Source organism: Vitis vinifera, chromosome 15 (genome assembly GCF_030704535.1).
Source record: "Vitis vinifera cultivar Pinot Noir 40024 chromosome 15, ASM3070453v1".
NCBI classification, from domain to species: Eukaryota; Viridiplantae; Streptophyta; class Magnoliopsida; order Vitales; family Vitaceae; genus Vitis; species Vitis vinifera.
In genome coordinates, this window is record NC_081819.1 from 14,940,065 (window position 1) to 14,962,367 (window position 22,303).

The 22,303-nt window shown below is 36.8% G+C and overlaps 1 protein-coding gene across 1 annotated transcript in view; it reads left to right on the top strand.

Moving 5' to 3' along the window:
- LOC100253028 (uncharacterized) overlaps window positions 1-22,303 on the top strand; it is a 62,445-nt gene that overhangs the window by 36,301 nt on the left and 3,841 nt on the right. The window contains exons 4-6 of the mRNA XM_010663101.3: window positions 5,858-5,997; window positions 6,100-6,209; window positions 13,347-13,462. Coding sequence (XP_010661403.1) covers window positions 5,858-5,997; window positions 6,100-6,209; window positions 13,347-13,462 — 366 coding nt within the window. The remainder of the gene's footprint in view (window positions 1-5,857; window positions 5,998-6,099; window positions 6,210-13,346; window positions 13,463-22,303) is intronic.

Here is a 22,303-nt window from a genome sequence, read left to right on the forward strand (position 1 = left end):
AACCAATCTAAGACCTCCTTCAGTTGCTCCTCTCCAGTAAAGTGTGGAATGTCTACCTTAATGTTTAGATTTTGATCATGATTTGTAGAATGATGAAACTTCGGTTGCCTCTCCAAAGGTAAAACTCCACTTTCTTCATCTGAAAAGTCCCCTACAATTTGTTGGAACTCCTCCATAGGGGGTTGATTTCTCACATTCCTCTGCTGGTAAGTTCGAAAATTCTGCCTCGTTTGGCCTCCAATGGTGGAATTTGGAGCACCAAAAATACCAGCTCGCTCCAATTTGGCACATAATTGATTAAACTGTTGCAAGTTTGCAAACTCTTCTCTAGTTGGGCTGCTTCCAGCTGGTTGTGATGCTACAGCATTCAAATGATCCCCAGACCCAGCCATTGATTCAAACAATGATAAATCTGGAACAAAGGCTCAAATACCAATTGATGAAAACTGAAAAGCTATTATAGCTTCTATCCAAGTAAACTACAACCAAGTTACTCCAAACACCGTTAGAGCCAAGAATTCTCAAGGGAAAATTTAGAAGAAACCCTTTGCAAAAAGCTGAAACCAGGAACTTCTGGTTAATCACTTATATTTTTTTTAGATAATTATCAAAAGTCCTTACAATAAGCAAGTTCTTCTTTTTATAATGATAACCCTCAACTGCTTTCTGAAGGTTTCCAAGACACAATTAATAGTCTTTAATAACAAAAAATTGACCTTTTGACTTCTAATTTGATAACAAACTTTTCCTTTGCAAACCTCTGATGTTTTCAAACTGCCATAAATTGTCTAATACTGACTACATCAGAACCTGTGTTTGAGTGTACTGTATTATGATAGAGAGATCTAGAGACGTTGTCTTTTTGTACTTTATAAACTTAAAATTGATTTTTGAATGTTTTAGAAGACTGTTTGAATTTCATTGCAATTGAGTTCGCTCAAATCAAGACTAGTAATTGTGAAATTCATTATGGAGATCATGGATGAGGGTTGCTTATCTTCAACAAGTTTTGCAATCTTAGTTAATGGAAATGCCAAAGGTTGGGTTAAAGCCACTAAAGGTTTGAGACAAGGAGACCCCCTCTCTCTCCTTTTGTTTTTACCATAGTAGCACATGTCCTAAGTAGGATGATGATTAGATCAGAGGAAAGTGGGTTAATTGAGGGCTTCATTGTAGGAAAGGGTAGGACTAGAGTGCTTCTACTACAATTTGCAGATGATATCATTTTCTTCTTTAAAGTCTCTCGAACATCTACAAAACCTCGAGCAAATCCTCTTGGTTTTTGGGCAATTATCAAGTTTGAAAATCAATTTAGAGAAGTTCACTCTTTTCGGTATTAATGCAAGCTAGGAGTTGTTATTTAGGTTGACTTTGATCCTTGATTGTAAAGTGTCAAAGTGGCCATTGTCTTATCTAGGTCTTCCCTTGGGAGAGAACCCAAAGATGATAGGATTTTAGGATCCAGTGGTTGATAGAATTTCGAGGAGGCTGGATGGGTGAAAAATGACCTTTTTGTCATTAGGGTGGGGGGGAGGGGGGATTACCTTAATTTAGTCAAGTCTATCTCACATCCTTAGCTATTTCCTCTATCTTTTTCAAGATCCCAGTATCAATAGCTTCAAAGATTGAGAAATTGCAAAGTGATTTCCTTTGGTTAGGGGTTAGGGAGGGAAAGAAAGATCATCTTATCAGTTGGGATGTTGTTTGTAGGTAAAAAGAGTTAGGAGGTCTGGGGATTGAGAAGACTTCTTTGAGAAATCGTGCTCTTTTAGGGAAGTGACTTTGGAGGTTCCTTAAGGAAAGGTGTGGCCTTTGGCATCAGGTTATTGCAAGTATTTATGGGACATATCCTAATGTATGGGATGCTAACATGGTGATTAGATGGTCATACAAATATCCTTGGAAGGCCATTGCAAAAGTTTTTTAGGACTTCTCACCATATATCTGTCTTGTGGTGGGAAACAGGGAAAGAATCCGATTTTGGGAAGATCTATGGTGGGGCGACCAACCATTGTGCTCACAATTCCTAGGACTTTATAGAGTTATCTTAGTGAAAGACCTCACTGTCTCAGTTGTCCTTGGTAATTCCTATCTTCTATTTTGGAATTTTAACTTTCGTTGTGATCTTTCTGATATAGAAATTGAACTTCTTGAGAGACTCATGTCTTCCCTTAGTTTAGTGCATTTGTCTCCTATTGTAGATTCAAAAGTTTGGTCTTTATCTTCCTCATGCTTATTTACAGTAAAATCTTTTTTCTTAGCCTTGTCTATTTTTCAAATCCTATTTTGTTCCTTTCGGCCAAGTTTCTATGGAAATCAAAAGCCCTTTCAAAGGTTAAGGCCTTTGCTTGGTTGGTAGCACATAGGAAGGTAAACACCAATAACATGTTACAGTTGAGAAGACCCTACAAATCCCTTAGTCCTCAATGGTGCACTTTTTGTGAAGGAAATGGAGAATCGATCAATTACCTTTTTCTACATTGCCCTTTAACTCTAGGGCTATGGCACAGGCTCTTCAGTCTAGCAAGGATGGATTGGGTTCCACCAAGGAGTATTGGAGACATGATGATTACTTTTTTTAGAGGTTTGGGGAATTTAATAAGAGGCAAGATTCTGTGGCAAATTGCTTGCCCCACTTTATTGTGGATTGTGTGACAAGAGAGAAACACTAGGATTTTTTAGGATAACGGGAGATTGGAAGGGATGTTATGGGATTTACTTCACTTCTACTCCTCTCTGGGCATTTTGTATTGTCACTTTTAGGGGAGTTCCACTTAGTGTTATTCAACTCAACTGGCTTTCGGTTTGTGACTCAAAAGTTTGAGATAGTTGGGGGTTGCCTTGTATATAGTTTTTGTATAACAGGACGTATGGTCTTACTTTGATCAGAATTTGTATTATGAGGGACGGACACCTCATCCTTCTCTTGTACCTTTATTATTTATTAATATAATACATATGCTGTTTTTGATAAGAAAAAAAAAAGAAATTCACCTATTGATCAGAGAGGATTTTTACACCTCAATAATTGAAGGACACTTTCAATCTGATCACAAAATAGGATGTCTTCTAATTTGACTTAAACTCTTATCTGTTATAGTTCTAGCCTTCTTCTAGTTCTTTTCTCTATTAATTAAGAAAAGAAAAAGCATGCAATTTGTTTTTGACATCTAAGCTCTTGCATTAATATTTGGAGATTTCTTGTTTTCAAAATCATACTTTCATGGGCTAGATTTGCCATTGAGTTTGAAAACCTCAAAAAGTTCCTCTTACGTTTCCTTGTTTCTTTTCTTTCTTTAGTTATTGACTTGTGATGAGTCATTGGATTTAGTGGAGTTCCTGATTTCTGTTAGATCTGCTTGAAGGTGAATTACGAGAGTGAGTTCATGGAGCACTGTGAGGTCTTGAAGACTGGAATTCGTGAAAAACTGTTTCTTGGACTTGGGTGCATAGGTCAACCCTTCAATTTAAAAGCTCATATATTCTTTGATTTAATCTGGATATTATTGATAATAAGAACAAAACATTATTTCTTTCACATTACTCTATACACATTCTTAACGGATTCCCTCATCTAAAAGCCACTTGTGAGTCCTTGATCTTTAGCCCTATAAAGCATCCTACTGAAGACATCCATCACCATCATTAATAGCAAAGGATTACACAATATTGGGTTGCTTTAGAGTGACTTGTTGAGACCTTAGAGAGTGTGTTGATAGTGTCCTGAGGTAGTCTAAATCCATTTGATTAGTTTTGGGTTGAAATCTATTGTGCAAGTGTTGAAGAAACACTTAAATGTTAAGCTCTGGGTCTAGCCATGTTATGGTGCACTACCAGCACAGTGGAGAAAAGAGGAGTGAACTTCCAATGTCAACTTCACTTCTAGTGAACTTGCTGGTTTGCTACAAGTACAATGTTAGGCAGGGTGGTCTTCTGGAGAGATGCTTGCTACCAAAGAACTGTCTTTGTGCTACCAGTATAGGGCCATGGAGATGTTTTCATCATTGTACTCTGCTGCTATGCAGTATATATTGCTGTGCAGCCTTAGGCATAATGAATATGTATTGAAGTTCATCTGGTTTTACCAGTGTGTGTGGGTGTGCCACTAACCGAATCGAGACCCAGTAAAGTTATGTTTCTGGTTTAAGTTGCGGTGCTAGTGCGGCTGCAACGGGGTGTTTTTAAGGTATATTTCTGGTGCTTTCTGTGCTACCAGTGCAATAGAGGTGGTGCTACTAGCGCAACTATGGGCAGAGGTGTGGTTTAAACCAGCTTCGTGTTCTGTTTTGAATGGTTGGTGGTGTTTTCATATTTCTTGCTAATTTGAGTGAGAGCCAACTTCATTCACCTATAAATAGGTGGCAATCTCATTTGTGATAATTGGAGGAGAGAACCAGTTTAGTGAGAGATTACTTTTAGAGAGATTCAGATTTTCCACCTCTGTTTTGAGGGTTTTCAATTCCAGATCTTGTGGATTTGTGAGTGTTCAATCTGAAAGTTTTCCCAAGATTTTTAAAGAATCAATCCATGATTATTGTGTTTAATTGAGTGGACTTCTCTGAAGATTGAATTGCAAGAGGATTGTGATCTTTGATCTGAGTTCTTCCTATTGTGGTGAATTCTGGAGGGAGTGTGCAATTGAAATCCGAAAAGAGTTCAGTGAAGCTGTTGATGCAAAATCAACATTGAGGTGAGAGGTTTCAGATTTAGTGTGACTCTGGATCAGTTTGATGAGACATCGAATATCCATGGGTCATGATCAATCACATTGAGTAGATTGCACAAAGAGTAATTATCAGTAATTCGTCTTCAAACTCAGATTCAGTAAGTCAACTAGTGTAATTTGATCATTGATTGTTGTGGATTTTCCTTGCTGTGATAGCTGCCTGGCTTTTTTAATCTTAGTTTGAGGTTTCCCATGCAAAGTGCCATAGTCATATGGTTGTTTGTTTGGTTTAGATTCATCTTAGTACTTATATTAACAGTGATCACATAATCTGGTATAATCAGGCTTGTTGAGAATAAAATGGAGTAATTGAATTGGCATCTCATCTGGATCAAGTTTTATAATTGAGATAATTAGATATTCAATTTGATGTCAGAGCGAGAGATTAAATTAAGTTATTTTTCTTTCAACAGAAAATATGACCATGGACTTGAAGCCTAGAAATTTTTTTTTTTTCTATGAAGGGCTTAGTCCAAAAATCCCTGCAGGATATTAGTGTAGGCTTTTCAATATCGATCTTGAAAGACCCTCTCTTCTCTTAGTGTAATTTTTCAACTATTAATCCATTAGCAACCAAAACACATCCAGAATCTGGTGACCACAACCTAGGGCTATCTGGTCCCTAAAGAGTATTGAAATTCCGAATATCCTTAGCTTTGCTTTCTCCCAGGTTGTGAAAAACTGATGCTTTAGTTTGTCTCTATCCATGATAGTACCCTTGAAGCCAAATAAACCTCTGCATAGGTGTTTAGAAGTACCATTTCCATAAGATTGAGCAGGTATATCATGTGCATGGAAATTCTGGAATTTTATTTGTCAGTTTGTTCCAGTCTTGTTAATTTTTACACAGTTTTGTTAGCTGAATCATGCTTGGAATTATTCATCTACTTCTTTGCATGGTTAAATCTCATTGTGTTTGACAATGCATTTTCAATCAATTGGTCTAGTACATTCCAGGAAAGGGTTTCCTCCAATTTGTATTGGATTTTAAGTGGATGCATTGCCTCAAATGATTGGTGTCGAGTGTTTACACCCGTTATGATATTAAAGTTCCAAAAATTGCAATAAATACTCCTGTATATTGAATTCCAAATTTTAGCAATATATTGACTGTTTTAAATATATTACTAGGAAGCGGTGGAGAGACTGTCTACAATGAATCACCCAGATGGAAATTGTCCATTATGTTTATATCCTTTGTTTCCAGAACATAAGCAAAATAATATTCTGCCATTTATGAAGTTGATGTCTTGTTTTCATTGTTTTCACAGGTAAAATTTGTTTCTCCCATTTTCTTAATTTTTTCTGATAAGGGGTACAAACTTTTGCTTCTCTGAATGTCTTTGTTCAATTTTTTTGGTTGGATTTTTCAGTGAATGCATTATAAGGTGGTGGAATTGGCTTCAAACTCAAGAAGAGATGGACCCTGATAACTCATCTAGCGCAATTGTACAACCTTCAAACGAGATAGAACAGCAACAAGGTTTGTTTACATAGCTGGGTGTGTGTGGCTTTTCAATATCATGAAAAGTTTGTACTGAGGAGTACTTGGTTACTCAAAATTTTCCCCCATAGAAGTGATGATTCTTTTGTTTCTTTATTTATTACTTTTATTAATTATCATATTGTTATTTTTCATTCATTATTATTTATTTGTTTTGTAGGCTATAAATAGTATTCGAGTAAGTCTATATGTTTCTCTTCATACTTGCTTAAGAGAAAGATGTTTTAGTTGTTGTTATTGTTGTCGTCATTGTTGTCATTATTTTTATTTATTATCATATTTTTCTCTATTTTTATTTAACTTTTTTTTTCTTTTCTATTTAGTGTTTGTATTTAAGTAAGCCTTACATATGTTCACTTACATCCCTGTTTAGGATAAAGATGTTTTAGAATTTAAGTGATCCTGTTTCCATCTCATAGGGTGGTTATGATGATGTCTCTATGTTTCACTAGTAATATAATATGCATAATTTAGACTTTCCATTAGGGTGCTCACCTAAAAAAGAATAAATAAATAAAGAGGAAAAGAGAACAAGAATTATGCTCAAATTCAACTTCGGAATTGACTCAATTTTCATTGGAGATCCAAACATTCCTTGAGGATGGAATGAGGGGCTTGGTCTTGCTTAAAGAATTTATTTTCTGATATGTAAACTTTAGAGAGAGTAATTAAGGATGAGATTTCCTTCATGACGAAAATTGGAATTGATTTTCCTTCATTCATCTAGAAAAAGATAATTTTATGACACATATAAACAATAGGGTTGCAAGAAAACATGACTATAATAATAAACAATTGAGGCTTAAAGAGAAAGTTAATGGTAGGAGATAAACATAATCCACAAAATTTGCCTATAATAAGAGTAAAAGATATTTGACTTTCTAAACAAGAACTACCAAGTCCCTAAAATCCTCCTTATGAATGGGAAAATATATTACTTTCTCAACACTTCCCCTCAAACTAGTTTAAAGATATTTACCATTTCCAATTTGTTGATCATAGACTGAAATGGTTGTCTTGAAGCTCCTTGATTAGAACGTTGACTAATTGTTTCATGTCGAGATAAACAACATACAAAGTAAGCCATTCTCTAGCTTTTCCTTGATAAAGTGTTTGTCTACCTCAACATGTTTAGTTCTATCATATTGGACAAGTTTGTGAGCAATGTTGATGGGTGCTTTATTATCACAATAGAGTCTCATAGAAATCATCCACCCTAAGTTCCTTTATTAGTGACCTTAGCCATATCAGCTCACAAATTCCTTATGCCATAGAGAATTCCACTTCAGCATTTGATCTAGAACAACTGGTTGCTTTTTTTTTTTTTTTTCCTTTAAGTTACTAAATTGCCTACCTAGAAGTAGATCTCCTATCACTTATAAAACTTGCTCAATCAATGTTAGTGTAAACTTCTACTTCCAAATGATTATTCTTAGAGAATAGAATTCTCTTTCTAGGGGTTCCTTTTAGGTATATCAATATCTTAAAAATGACATTCATATGATCCTCATTTGGAGCATTTGGAAATTGACTAACAACAATCACAACAAAGGCATTATCAAGTTTAGTATGTGACAAATGTATTAGCTTGCTAACTAACCTCCAATAACTTCCTTTCTCATAACATTACTCTTGACACTATTCCAAGTTTGTGATTTGCATCTATTGGAGTGTCTATAGGGTTGCACTACAACATACTTGTCTCTTTTAGTAGGTCTAGGTTATATTTTCATTGTCATAGAAAAATTCCCTTTTTTTGATCTAGCAACCTCAACCCCAAGGAAATATCTAAGATCACCCAAATTCTTAATCTTAAATTTCTTGACTAATAATCCCTTTAAATGTTCCATTTCAATAACATCATTACTAGTTAAGATAATGTCACCAATGTAAATATTAAGAATAGTGACCTTAACTCCCTTAATATGTTTATGGGGCATAGTACAATCACCTTGACTTTGCACATATCTCAACTTTTAGATTGATTTCATGAACTTTGCAAACCAAGCCTTCGATTTTTCCAACTTACAATCCTTCTTCCTTCCAAGGGTTTCTTCAAAGCCTGAAGGTAATTTCACGTACATCTCCTCCTCTAGATCACTGTAGAGGAACACATTGTTTACATCTAATTGATGTAGATTTTATCACTCTAAATTCACAAGTGATAAAGGAACTCAGATTGTGTTCATCTTAACAACTAGTGCACAAGTCTCTTAATAGTCAATATCATAGGCCTTTGGCTACAAGTTGTATCTATGAATTATCCTATCAACTTTAAACTTTATTGTGGATAGCCATTTATAGCCCATGTATCATTCTTGTGTAAGGCCCTCATTTCCTCTTGAACAACTTCTTTCTATTTTGGATTTACTAGAGCTTCCTGTGTGGCTCTAGGAGTGTTCACACCAGAAAGATTGCTTTCAAAGGCCTTGAAAGACATTACTTCTATGGTACAAAACAAAATTAGAAATAGGATGTTGAGTACTAGACCAAACAACTTCTTTGAAAGCTAGTAGCTCATCAAGATCAAATTATGATTCATGAATGAAAGAATCAGATTTAGGTTCGCATGAATATATGTTTTTTTTATTAGAAACAAAAGATGTATTAATTATGGAAAAAAATACATGAAAAGGATGAGGAGTCCTCCCCACAATTACAAAAAAACTGATCAAAATATGGCTATACTTGACTATACAAGGAGACTTATACAGCATGGTAAAGAACCTTCCCTCTAGGTAGGTTGCTAAGCCTTCAAAGGAGATTCCCAACTTCTCCACTATGCCGCTAAGAGGAACCCATTTGAGATTGGCTATGCTGAACAATATATACCGCAACTGTATTATAGTGGGACAATGGAGAAAAAGATGATAAACTAATTTACTACTTTTCAAACACATTATACATTGATCTTGGCCAAGAGCTTTGTAGGGCCTTCTTGATTGAAGCAAGTCATTGGTGTTGTCCTTATTAGCCACAAACCAAGCAAAGACTTTTACTTTAGGTAGAGCTTTTGAGTTGTAGATTAACTTGGCGAGAGAAAAAGGGGTTAAGATAGGAGAGGTAGGCAAAACTGAGAGAATCGTGAAGAGAGAGCTCATCGAGAGAAGACCAGAGGGAGTCAAAGATCAAACCCTTCCAGACGTAGAGGAGGGTGATATGCACACATGTTGCAAGGAGGAGAAGAGGCTAGAAAGATCCTCTAGCTCTAGATTAGAAAAGTTTGAACAAAAATTAAAAATCTAAGATGAAAATTTAGAAGATTGGTCTTTGGTTGGGGGAACGAACACATTTTTAGACCTTATACTTTTGAAAAGATTTGAAAATTGATACTTGAGAGGTTGATCACCTAACTAGGCATCCTCCTAAAAACAAAGTCATCTCCCACCAAGGATTGAGTGAAATTAGAAAAAACCTCGAAAATTTGAGAAATCGCTTTCCAAGGGCAACAATGATTCTAATGGGTATTGAACCACGAATAAGTCAACAAGGTTCTACAAGCTCAAAAAGTTAAGTGTAGGAACTAGTTCAAGCAAATATAAAGAGCTTTAGAAGTTTTTTTTTTTTTTTTTTTTGTGGTGAATTATGATAGAAGTGGTGGAAAGTGGGAAGTCTTTTGTGGTCGATTTGTTATCACTACTCTTAAGCAATGAAGCATAGGATTTTGTTTTGGAACGTATGGTCTAATGATTCAAATTTGTTAAATCGTTATTATGCTCTTAGAATGTAAATCTAACATGTTTACAAAAGAATAAGATGGGTGTCATGTCTATTAAGGTGGTTAGAAGCTAGGGGATAGGCTATTTTTTTGGACTAGGAGCCATTAATTAATTTATTTATTTTTGAGGGGCATGGAGTAGGAGCCATTAATGTTGTGGGTTGTTAGAGGTTTGGTTGTGTTTTGGGACTCTTAAGACCTTTGGAGTGTTGAGTTGGAGGTGCTAACTTTTTCAATTTCTTGTCTATTTAAGAATTATGAGGAAGTGTTTTGTGGGTCTTTTCATGGGTGTATGGTCTGATCGAGGAGGTGGAGAGCAGTGAGTTTAGGAGTTGAGGGCCATTAGGGTGTTGTAGGAGGTTATTGGTGCATCAGTTGGGATTTTAAACTGGTGATTAATAGAACTTGGTTACAGAATGGAGAGAGGAAACATAGGAGCAGAAGTAGGCAACAACCAGTGAATTTAATGAATCTTCCAATTTGTATATTATTCACCAAGAATGGCTTTTATGTAGACAACCTAGAGCGCATTTGGATGAAATAAATAAACTAAAATTTTAAAAGAAATCCTAACAACTTGATGATCTTAAAATGTGGTAATATTAGAAGAAAAAACTGGATAATTTTAATAAATGAAAAACATAATTAAAAGTCCTAACTAAAAGATGAATGCCCTATTGCTACGCCTTTGATAAATCCACTATGTTGGATGATGCTCCTAACTAAGCATATCAACTCACATTGGTATCTGGATGCCATTTGACAAGATATCAATGAAAATTAGCCTATCACAAAAAAAAAAAAAAAAAAATCAATGATAACCACCACCACAAGAGAAACCAATGACTGCATCATCAATTATTTCCTTGATCTGCCCTGTGTATCTTGGTAGAAATGATAGGGTAGGAATTAACAAAGTTGTTACTATACTTGTAGAAATACTAGCTGGAAGAGTGGGGAGGTTGGAAGTTGCCTCAATTAAAAATTGAACTAGAGGAAATTCAAGTCTGTGATGTGTCTTAGTAGTCCCCTCCTCCTCAACTTTTACTGCAATTAGCTTCTTCTTCTTCTTCAACTTTTTTTTTTCAAAAACCCAGTCTAAACCAGAAGATTAATATTTGGTAACTGGTGCAATGAGCTTGAAAGTCTAGTGAATAAGCGAGAAGAAAATTGGGTTTGGTAAGTAGAAAGAAACTTGAAATTAAAATTGGGTATTTGAATTTTCTTTGGATCGGAATGCTCTAATAGCACTTTTTAAGCACAAAGTTTTATTCATTTTATCTAGAAACCAATTGGCTGCAAATAAATCAAGTTAAACCTCTTTTAAGGCATTTGAGGTCATGCCAAATCCTAGGGCTAAAAGAATTCTAAAGGCAAACACAATCCCAGTGGTCGTGAATAAATCAAGTTAGGCATTTGAGGTCACATCAAATCTTAGGGCTAAAAGAATTCTATAGGCAAACACAATCTCGAGGGTGGACATTAACCCAAGAGCAAAAACAATCCGGATCATGAATGAACATAGCCATCCCATGGTTCATTTCTTGAGCATCATTTCCCCCAATATGATGCTTCAATGACTCAAAACCCATGACTTGATTTTGAACCAAACTAATGTGGGATAAGCAAAATAGGAAAAGAAAATAAAAAGTTAGTATTGGGTTAGAAAATCTAATCTATTATTTTTCATCGAGAGTGGCCTTTATATTGGCAATGCAGAGGACTTTTGGATAAAATGAATCAATTAAATTTCAAAATGAATCCTAACAACTTTGTAAGCTTGAAACATTCAATCCTAAATTTTTTTTTTTCATAATTTGATAAATGAAAACATACCTAAAAATCTTAACTAAAAGATAAATATGCATGCTTGTCTCTATAATAAGTCTAAAGGGGCATGTTTGGCATGCATGCTCTACTTCATGATGTCTACTACCAATGGGATTAAGAAAGGGGATAGAGATCTCCTTGCTTAATCCTTTTGAAAGCATTAAAGCCTCCTCCTTTCATAATAATGATAACTGTGCATGCTAAGGACAAACAGCTTCTAATCCACCTATTGCATATGCATCTCGTAGCTTTTCCTGCTCAAGATATGATTCTGCAACGTTGCAATCAAAATGATTGTAGGACTGGTCAAAATCCCCTTTGAAAACAACCTTTTTTATTTTTGCTTCTTTACAACAAAACTTTTCATCTAGAGTCTCATTGGCAACCAGAACCATGTCAAGAATTGGAGTATCCTCAAGCAAGGCCCTATGACCGAGAGAGATCATTTCATTGAGGGAACTCTTTAAAATAAATCTAGAGGACTTTAGCAATACCATTATACAGGTTAGTAACTAGCTTGATAGGTCTTATTCCTGAATCAACAGTTTTGAGAAAAGGCCATGGAAAACCCATTAGCAGCTGGAGCCTTCTCATAGTCCATCTGGACAATAGTCTCTTTGATCTCTCTAAGTCCATTGGGCCTGTCCATGTAATATCCTAATCACTTCCTTGTTGTGTCTATGGAAGAGATAAGAAGGGCATATTTGTTCCAAACAAATTGCTCGGTTAAATAAAGAGAACCTGCTAATCAATCAGCTATCTAGCTAACCTCTGGTAATCAGTAGTACCATTGCTATGCTACCATTGCAAGCTTCAAACAATACTACCAATCTTCCACATATGTGTTCAATGCCATTGTGATTCTTGGCACATAATATATCAACTCTTATTTATTTACTTATTTATTTTCTTAAAAAAATCGAATGGATTTGCTAAGAGGAGAGCCTCCTATAAGTACTTTCAGCATTTTCTTCACCAAAGTGCATGCTGAGGGTTGTTTGTACTAGAGTTGTTATATGTGGGGTGTTTGGAGTTATGGGCCTTGTTTTGGTTTTTCTCCTTCTTTTTTTTTTTTTTCCTTTTGTTTTCTTTGTCTATAGGAGCTCACATAATTGCTTGTTACTTATTTTCCTTGTAATAATATTTTCTGTTTCCTATAAATGAAGATTTTTTTTTTCATTATTTGCATACTGAGCATGAAGTAATTGAATCTTATTTTGTTAACATCAAACGGTGAGTTCCTTTCTTGCTAATCCCCCCCTCCCACTCCATTCTTCTTCTTCTTCCTTTTTTTTTTTTTTTTATAGCAAAAAAGGATGTCAACATCCTTTTCTTGTCATAGGTGAGTGTACCCCACAAAATAGGCCATGTGGTATCTGCATGTTATGAACACATGCACATTACACGTGTATCTTCATTTGGCATGATCAACACTGAATATGCAATATGGGATGTGTTGTGACCTCTATCAATTTTTTTCCTTTAATTAAACAATTTACCTATCCATTCTTATTCTAGCTCCCTTCAATAATATATTTTTAATTAGGATCCTGATAATTTGTGTCTAGGCATGCATGGAATGACTGAAGGGAGTACAGGAAACTGCCCTGTTTGTCGTAAGGTCTTCCATGCCAAAGATATTGAACATGTGCTTAGCTTGGTTGGTTCTCACTCCTCGAATTTGGTAAGTGATTTACTGATCACTATGATTAGAATTCCTCAAAGGATACATTTTCGTGATTTCTTGCTGAATACTTCCCTATTGTTAATGCTGTATCCTTGTTGAAGCATCTACTTTGGTACAATATCACTTGCTTTAAATCTTTCCTTGAAAAATTTCATCTGGCAACCCCCTTTACTGGTTCTTATGAGAATGTTGATGTGACATTATATTGGTAACTGTTCACTATTCAATCAGACATTTGTTTTGCACAATTGTACAAGGGCATGCTCCTTGTGTTTATGTTGGTTGGATTAACTCCTAGCCAATCCTTTGGCCTGGCTAATGGGATTGATAAGTTTGGTTCAGTTAAGCCTTCTTCAATTTTAGGTCCTTGTTGATATGGCAATCATAAAACCTTTGTTTTTTTTACCCTCTTTAATTGATTTGAAGAAACTATTAGGACTATGTGTATGGTATACCCATTGACCTAAGATTTAACATTGTGATATAAACTAGAAGAACCTGATCTTCCCTGATGACTGACTGATGAAATGTACATGTACAAGGGGAGTCAGCTGTACAAGGGCTGGGGTTAAACTTAATCAATTGGGTTCTTGGTTATTACAAGTAGTTCTTGTCAATTTGGAGCTATGGATGTGTTTTTCATGATTTTGACTGGTTAGGGTTGTCAAAGTATTGAGAATAGAGAAGAAACAGGGAGAGGGAGCGAGGAGAAAATGAAAGAAAAGCTGGTACAGCTGGAACTAGTTGGTAATTTTATTCATATTAACATATTTTTCTGAAATTACAAATAGGCACAATAATTGTAATAATTACCTAATACCTAAATAGTTCTTTAACATTTCCCCTTGAGCTAAAATGCTCAATTTGATAATATCTCGTAACTGATTTTCATCTTCATGTAAGAGAAACGAATAATGTGTTCCTTTATTTTCTCTTACAAAGTAATAATTAACTTCATTGTGCCTTGTCCTTTCATGGAACATTTTGTTGCCAATAGATGTAGTGCCACTTGCTTATGACAAAACATTCTCGTATTAGTATTGTTGAGTGAGAGAAAAAAAATAGTGTCTTGTTCTTCAAGAAAAGAGTGCAAAACATATATATATATATATATATATATATATATAAATTGAAGACTCAAGGTTGTTGATTGATCAACCGGGATGACATAGGTAAGTATAGAAAGGTTTAGGAAAGACAAATTAGTGATTGGTATGACATAGTATGGCTGGAGTTTTTAAAACTAAGCAAAATGACTTTTTCAAGTGTTTTAAAAACTACCTCAAGCTCTCAAGCACTCTAAAGGCGCTCGAGCGTTCATGATAGAATCCTCCAAAATTCTGGAGATCTGTCTATGCATTTTTTAAAGGTTTTAATTTGAGGATTTTTCCAGAATTGGTCTACTAGGTTCTTAAGCTTATACATACCTTGCCTAAATAGGTTCTTTGTTTCTGATTTGAAAAACCTAGTTTGCCTTCCCGTTCCCAAAGCTCTCAAAGAAGTTTGTCAAACTTTTGCTAGGATGTGAAGGAGATTTGCATTCCCTTAGGTGTTAAGGTTAGATCCACTGGGAGCATACGAGGTGGTGCATTGCAAATGTGGAATGCATTGTGGTACTAGAGTGATGAAAAAAATCTGTTGTATATCTTTTCATTCTGATTTACAATACATATATACAAAGAATGAGATCTCTTAAATTAGGCTACTTATATAAAAATCCCTAAACTCAAGAAATCTGATTGCAAGAGTCCTATATGGAAATTTACCTAAGGATATGGAATTTACCCAGATTCTTGGTACAAGAATCATGGGTTAGCTTTTACAAGAAAGGAAAAATGTGGTAGGAGAAATCAAATATATATGGAGAAAAATAATTGCTAATTTCTTGGCTTATTCTCTTAACACTCCCCCTCAAGTTGGTGCAAAAATATTTTGCATTCCCAGCTTGTCTAAGATCGTATAAAAAGTTAAACTTGGTAGGCCCTTTGTTAGTATATCTGCCAATTGTTTAGAAGAGAGGACATACAGAGTGCAAATTAGCCCAATATCAAGTTTTTTTTTTATGAAATGCTGATCTATCTCCACATGCTTGGTTCGATCATGATGAATGGGATTATGGGCTATATTTATAACAACTTGGTTATCACAATATAACCTCATGGGTTCTTTTAAAGTGATGCCAAGGTCAGTAAGAATAATCTTTATCTAGAGTAGTTCACAAATCCCTTGGGTCATGACCCTAAACTTAGCTTCTGCACTAGATCTAGCCACCATCAGTTGCTTTTTACTTCTCCATTTAACTAGATTTCCTCCCAAAAAGGTACAATATCCATAAGTTGACCTTCTATCGACAATTGATCCAGCCCAATCAGCATCACTGTAAGCTTCCAATTCTATATTTCTTGTCTTCTGAAATAAGATTTCCTTGCCTGGTGTACGAAAGGTTCTAGATATTGCCTCCATGTGAGATTCATGTGGTGAATGCATGAATTGGCTTACCACACCTATAGCATATGCAACGTTTGGTTGAGTGTGAGATAAATAAATTAATTTCCCCACCAATCTTTGATAAAGGCCACGATCTACCATATCATCCTCTATTTTTCCTCATAATTTATGATTTTGCTCAATCGGAGTCTCTACTGGTTTGCATCCTAGCATTCCTGTCTCCTTTAGCAAATCAAAGATATATTTTTGTTGGGAAATAAATATTCCCCTTTTTGAACATGCCACTTCAATTCCGAGGAAATATTTTAGACTCCTTAGATCCTTGATCTCAAATTCATTAGAAAAATAAGTTTTTAGTCTTTGAATTTCCCCCTTGTCATTTCCAGTAACAATAATGTCATCCACATAAATTGTCAAGGTAGTCAACTTACGAGAGGAGTTATGTTTGATAAACAATGTGTGGTCTTCTTAGCTTTGATGGTAGTTCATTCTTATCATTGATTTTGTAAATCTCCCAAACCTTGCTCTTGGAGATTGTTTTAAGTCCATAAGGAGACTTCTTAAGCTTGCAGACTTTGTTCTTCCAAGCCTTATCACCAAATCCCGATGGAGTGTCCATGTATACCTCTTCTTCTAAGTTGCCATGTAAGAAAGCATTCTTCACATCAAATTGTAGAATTTGAAAATTCTGGGGCTGAAATATCTTGCACAGTAAGGGAACTTGATGTGTTTGAGGTAGAGACATTTGGCACATTAGCTAGTTGTGGAAGGACGCCCCCATCATTCTCACCATTCCTAGGAAAAATTCTTGACAACTTATCTTCCATTCCTCCAATCTTCCCTTGAAGATAAGTGTGTGTGAAATATGGTTGACTCTCAAAGAAAGTAACATCCATGGTGATATATGACCTTTTTATGGGTGGATGGTAGCACTTATATCCCTTTTGATTGGAAGAATATCCAAGGAAGACGCACCTAAGAGCTCTTTGGTCAAGTTTGTCTCTAGATTATTTGGGAATGTGAATGAAAGATACACACCCAAATATTTTTGGAGGAAATGTTTCAATACCCTTAAAGTTAGGAAAAAACTTTGAAAGTACGTTAACAAGGGATTTAAAGTCTAAGATTGGAGAAGACATTCGATTTATTAAAAATGTTGCAGTTAAAACGGTTTCCCCCCCAATAAAGTTTTAAGAAGGCTAGGGCTTTGGGAGAGACTCGATTTCTGAAGAGTGGGGGGCCGAAGCTAAGCTGTGTAGAGGACCGTTGGCTATGGGGACTTGATTGGCGTCCGACAACGACTCTCCTACTGATGAGAGCCTTTTGGAAGAAGCTTCCAGGTACTCCTATTCGACTGGCTCTTTTTGTGCTTTGGGGGAAAAGGGGGTGGGGGGTCTCTTCTTCTTCTTCTCCTTTCTATGGGATGGATGGGGCTTTGGTGGTGGTAAGAGAAACTACGATGTGACCGTTGGCTTGGGAGGAAGTTCCGGGGAGTTGGCTGTTGACCCGTTGAGTGTGATTTTGGCAGACGAGATGGGCAAAGAGAAGGAAGGTTTTGGGGCTTTTGCAAAAAAGGCTTTAAGGAAAGGGACGATGGAAGAAGAGAGAGGGGTCATAGAGTTTTGGAGCAACAGTTGCTTGGCAAAGTTTTGCCATTGCTTGGGTATGCCTATGGAGGGCGTTGAGGGGGAGATCCTAAAGCTTCTCAAAAGGTTGATTGAGAGAAGAGATCATTTTGAGAAGGTATCAGGGAAAAAGAGAAAATGGCAGAAGTCCTTAAGGTCTAATCGTGAACTGAAAAAGTTGGAGTGTTCGGTGAACTATTGTGGGACAGGAGGGGGACGACAAAGGGGAACCGGTTTGAGTTGAATGAAACTTCGAGTTTTGTCATGGAATGTAAGAGGGGCAAATGACTGTGAAAAAAAAATGTTAATAAAGGTTGTAATCAAATCTCAGAAGGTGGACTTAGTTTGCCTACAAGAAACTAAGATACAAAAGATGTCTTTTGGGGTAGTATGCAGTCTTGGGGGGATGGGGGAATGGTTGGGCTAGGGAGTTGTGAATTCCAATGGAGCGGTGGGGTGGTGGTGGTGGTGGTGGTAGTTTTATGGGATAATAGGGTGGTGCAGTGTTTGGAGATGGAAATGGTAACTTTCTCAGTTTCTTATTGTTTCCAGAATTGTGAAGATGGTTTTTGTTGGTGTTATGGAAAGATCCTTGGTGTGTGGTAGGTGATTTTAACATGATCAGATACCACTCGGAGCGTAGTAGAGGTGGTAATTTATCCTCTAACATGAGGGGATTCTTGGAGGTAATCGAGGATTTAGAGTTGAGGGACTTGCCCTTTCAGGGAGGTCGGTTTACTTGGAGTGACAGTTTAAGTAATCGATCTAAGTTTAGAATTGATCGGTTCCTGATCTCTGATGAATGGGAGGTTCATTTTCCTGGAGTAGTTCAATGTATCCTTCCTAAACCGGTGTTCGACCATTTCCCAGTTCTTTTTGATGGGGGAGGGGTGAGGAGAGGTCCTACTCCTTTTAGATTTGAAAATATGTAGTTGAAGGAAGAGGGTTTTAAAGATATGTTGAGATTGTGATGGGAGGGGCTAAATTTCAGCAGGTCTGCTAGCTTCATTCTGGCTGAAAAGATGAAAGCTTTGAAACCCATTCTGAGGAATTAGAATAAGGAAGTGTTTGGGAAGATTGAAGTTCAGAAGACTTTGGCCTTGAACTGTGTGAATTTTTGGGATAAGATGGAGAGTTGTCGTTCACTGTCTCTGGAAAAGGAGGATTCTAGGAGGGAAGCTAGAGAGAATTACAAGTAGTGGGTTGTGTTAGAAAATATGTCGTGGAGACAAAAATCAAGGGAAATTTGGTTGATGGAGGGGGATAGAAACATGAGCTTTTTTCACCAAATGGTAAATGTGCACAGAAGAAGGAACCAGATGGATAGAATCAAAATTAATGGAAGGTGGATCACTGAGGACAATGGAATTAAGGAAGAAGAGTGTAGAGCTTTCCAAAAGCTACTCTCAGCCATTGATGAGTGGAGACCTAAGTTAAGTGGTTTGTCCTTTGAGAGGTTGGGCTCTATGGAGGTGGAAGGCTGGAGAAACCTTTTACAGAAGAGGAGATTTTTGGTGCTCTGTCAGATTTTAACGGAGACAAAGCTGCAGGTCAAGACGGTTTCTCCATGGATTTCTAGCAGTTTTCTTGGGAGTTCATTAAGGATGAGATGATGAAATTTTTTTAGGGATTTTCATGAAAATGGGTGCTTTGTTCGGAATGTGAATGCAACCTTCTTAATGTTGATATGCAGAGGACCTCAGGGATTTCAGGCCTATTAGCCTGGTGGGGGGACTGTATAAGTGGTTGGCTAAGGTGCTGGCTAATAGGTTAAAGCTGGTGCTAGCCAAGGTGATTTCTAACGCCCAAAATGCGTTTGTGGAAGGTAGGTAAATTACGGATGCAATGCTCATTTCCAATGAAGCCATTGACTCGATTTTGAAGAGTAAGGGTGAACAATTCTCTGCAAGTTGGATATTGAGAAGGTGTATGATCATGTGGAGTGGCATTTCTTGTTTTCGGTTATAGAAAAAATGGGTTTTGGGGAGAAGTGGATAAAGATGGATAAAGTGGTGTGTGTCTATTGCTAGTTTTTCGATTCTAGTTAATGGCACTCCTATGGGCTTCTTTCAAAGTTCTAGGGGTCTAAGGCAAGGAGATCCTCTTTCCCCTTACTTGTTTATGGCAATGATGGAAGCTCTTAGCTGCTTCATAAAAAGAGCTGTTAGGGAAGGCATTTTGTCACCTTGCCAAGTCAGGGGTAGAGGGGGTAAAAATCTCCCATTTTCTATTCACCGATAATACCCTGATTTTTAGCAAGGCCAATGAGGACCAAGTGACCTTTTTAAGTTGGTTATTTATGTGGTTTGAGGTAATATTAGGGCTTAAAGTTAACTTGGATAAAAGTGAGCTGATCCCAGTGGGCAATGTTGACAATGTGGAGGAGTTGGCTTCTAAGCTTGGTTGTAAGGTGGGTAGTTTACCTTCCCTTTATTTGGGGATGCCATTGGGTGCTTCCTTCAAGTTTATGATAGCTTGGGATGGAGTGGATGAGAGATTCCGTAAGAGATTGGCTATGTGGACACCCAATATATCTCAAAGGGAGGGAGAATTACCTTGATTAGAAGTACACTATCCAACTTGCTTGTTTACCTCATGTCTATCTTTCAAATGCCAAGGGGGTTCAGATTACGGTTGGAGAAGATTCAGAGAGATTTTTTGTGGAGAGGTGGGGCCTTAGACTAGAGACCTCACTTAGTAAGATTGGTTACAGTGTATCTTGATAAGAGAAAAAGGGGTTTGGGGGTTAAGAGTCTTTCTACGCTTAATAAGGCCCTCCTTTGCAAATAGAGTTGGCACTTTGCGAATGAGAAAGGGGCTTTATGGAACCAAGTAATTAGGGGGAAATATGGGGAGGAATGAGGAGGGTGGTATTCTCGAGATGTAAGAGGGGTATGGTGTAGGGTTGTGGAAAGCAATTAGGAAGCTTGAGCACATTGTTAGCAGTAGAATATCCTTTGTGGTGGGGAATAGCCAAAAGGTGAGCTTTTGGAAGGATACTTGGTGTGGGGATACACCTTTATGTGGTTCTTTCCCTTATTTTCCATAACTTATCCCAAAGAAGCTTGGGTGAAGGATGTTTGGAACGGGACAAAGAGGGTGAGAGGGGCGGGGGTGTTGGAGTCTTTGCTTCACTAGGTCCTTTAATGATTAGGAGATGGATTAGGTGGAGGGCCTTCCGTTTTGCCTGTGTGGTCAGAATTTGATCTTAGAGGAGGAGGATAGGGTGCAGTGGATGGAAACAAAGGATGGTTCTTTCTCGATGAAGTCACTTTACAAAGCTTTAGAGCTAGGCTCTTCAGTTTTATTTCCAATGAAGAACATTTAGGAATCATGTGTGCAACCAAAAGTAAGTTTTTTTGCTTGGGAGGCATCTTGGGGCAAAGTTCTAACCTTGGACCAAGTTAAAAAGAGAGGTCAGGCCTTAGCAAATAGATGTTATTTTTGTCAAGCGGATGAGGAATCCATTGACCATCTCCTCCTTCATTGTGAGAAGTCAAGGGCTTTGTGGGAGATGCTTTTCACTCTTTTTGGGGTGTCTTGGGTGTTTCCGTCTTTGGTTAGGGAAACCCTATTGGGGTGGAACAGTTTCTTTGTGGGAAAAAGGCACAAGATAGTTTGGAGAGCGCCCTTTGCATTTTTTGGACAATTTGGAAGACAATGAATAGAATTGCCTTTGAAGATGAGGTGTTGTCTATCTAAAGACTGAAAACTTATTTTCTTAACTCACTTTGGTCGGAGACTAAACTGTTTATAAAAAAATGGTCCATTGACCTTTTTGGAGTTTATTGATTGGGTGGGTTCCCATTAAGGGAGGGGCTGTTTTTCTTGTATATCATTGTGGACAATTTTTTGTTTCTCTTGTCAGGGGGTGAGTATTTCCCTTTCTATTCTATACATTTTGAGTCACTATTTTAGTGCCTCCTTGTAATACAATATTTTTCTTACTTATAAAAAAAAAATAATAATAATAATAATAAAAAAAAGATAGATAAGTATCCATAACAACATGAAGAGACCCCTTTCCTTTTTGATTCATCTCCAACTTCCCCTACTAATTTTCTTGGGAAGTCTCAAGTCTCTTTTAAGGTTAAGTCCTTTGTCACACAAGAAGGTAAATACTAATGACTTACTACAACTGAGAAGGCCTTACAAAGTTTTCAGTTCTGATATTTGTAAGTTGTGTATGGAGCATGGAGAATCAATAGATCATCTCTTCTTACATTGTCCTTTAATGATGGGGTTGTGGCATAGGTTATTTTGTATAGCCAAGATGGATTGGGCCCCCTTAAGGAGCATCTTTGACATGATGACCGTTAATTTTAAGGGATTGGGAAGATCCAAGAGAGGACTAGTATTGTGGCAATCCGCTTGTATTGCTTTAATTTGGGTTGTATGGTGAGAAAGAAATGTTAGGATATTTGAGGACAAGGCAAGGAATTCAGAGGCTCTATGAGACACTATTCACTTCCTTGCTTCTTTTTGGGCTTCTTGCACCACAACTTTTAAGGACATTCCCCTTAATTTGGTTTAACTAGCTTGACTAGCGGTGTGTAACTCCAAGGGTGTGGGTTAGTAAAGGTTGCTTTTTGTAATAATTATATAGCTTTTTGATCTTGGTATTCAATTTGTTTAGCTTTCATTTGTGGGAGGATTCCTCATCCTTATTTTGTATTTCCTAATTTCTAATTCAATATAATTCATTGTTGTTTCCTATAAAAATAAAATAAAATAACAACATGAAGAGGAACAAATTCAGACTGAA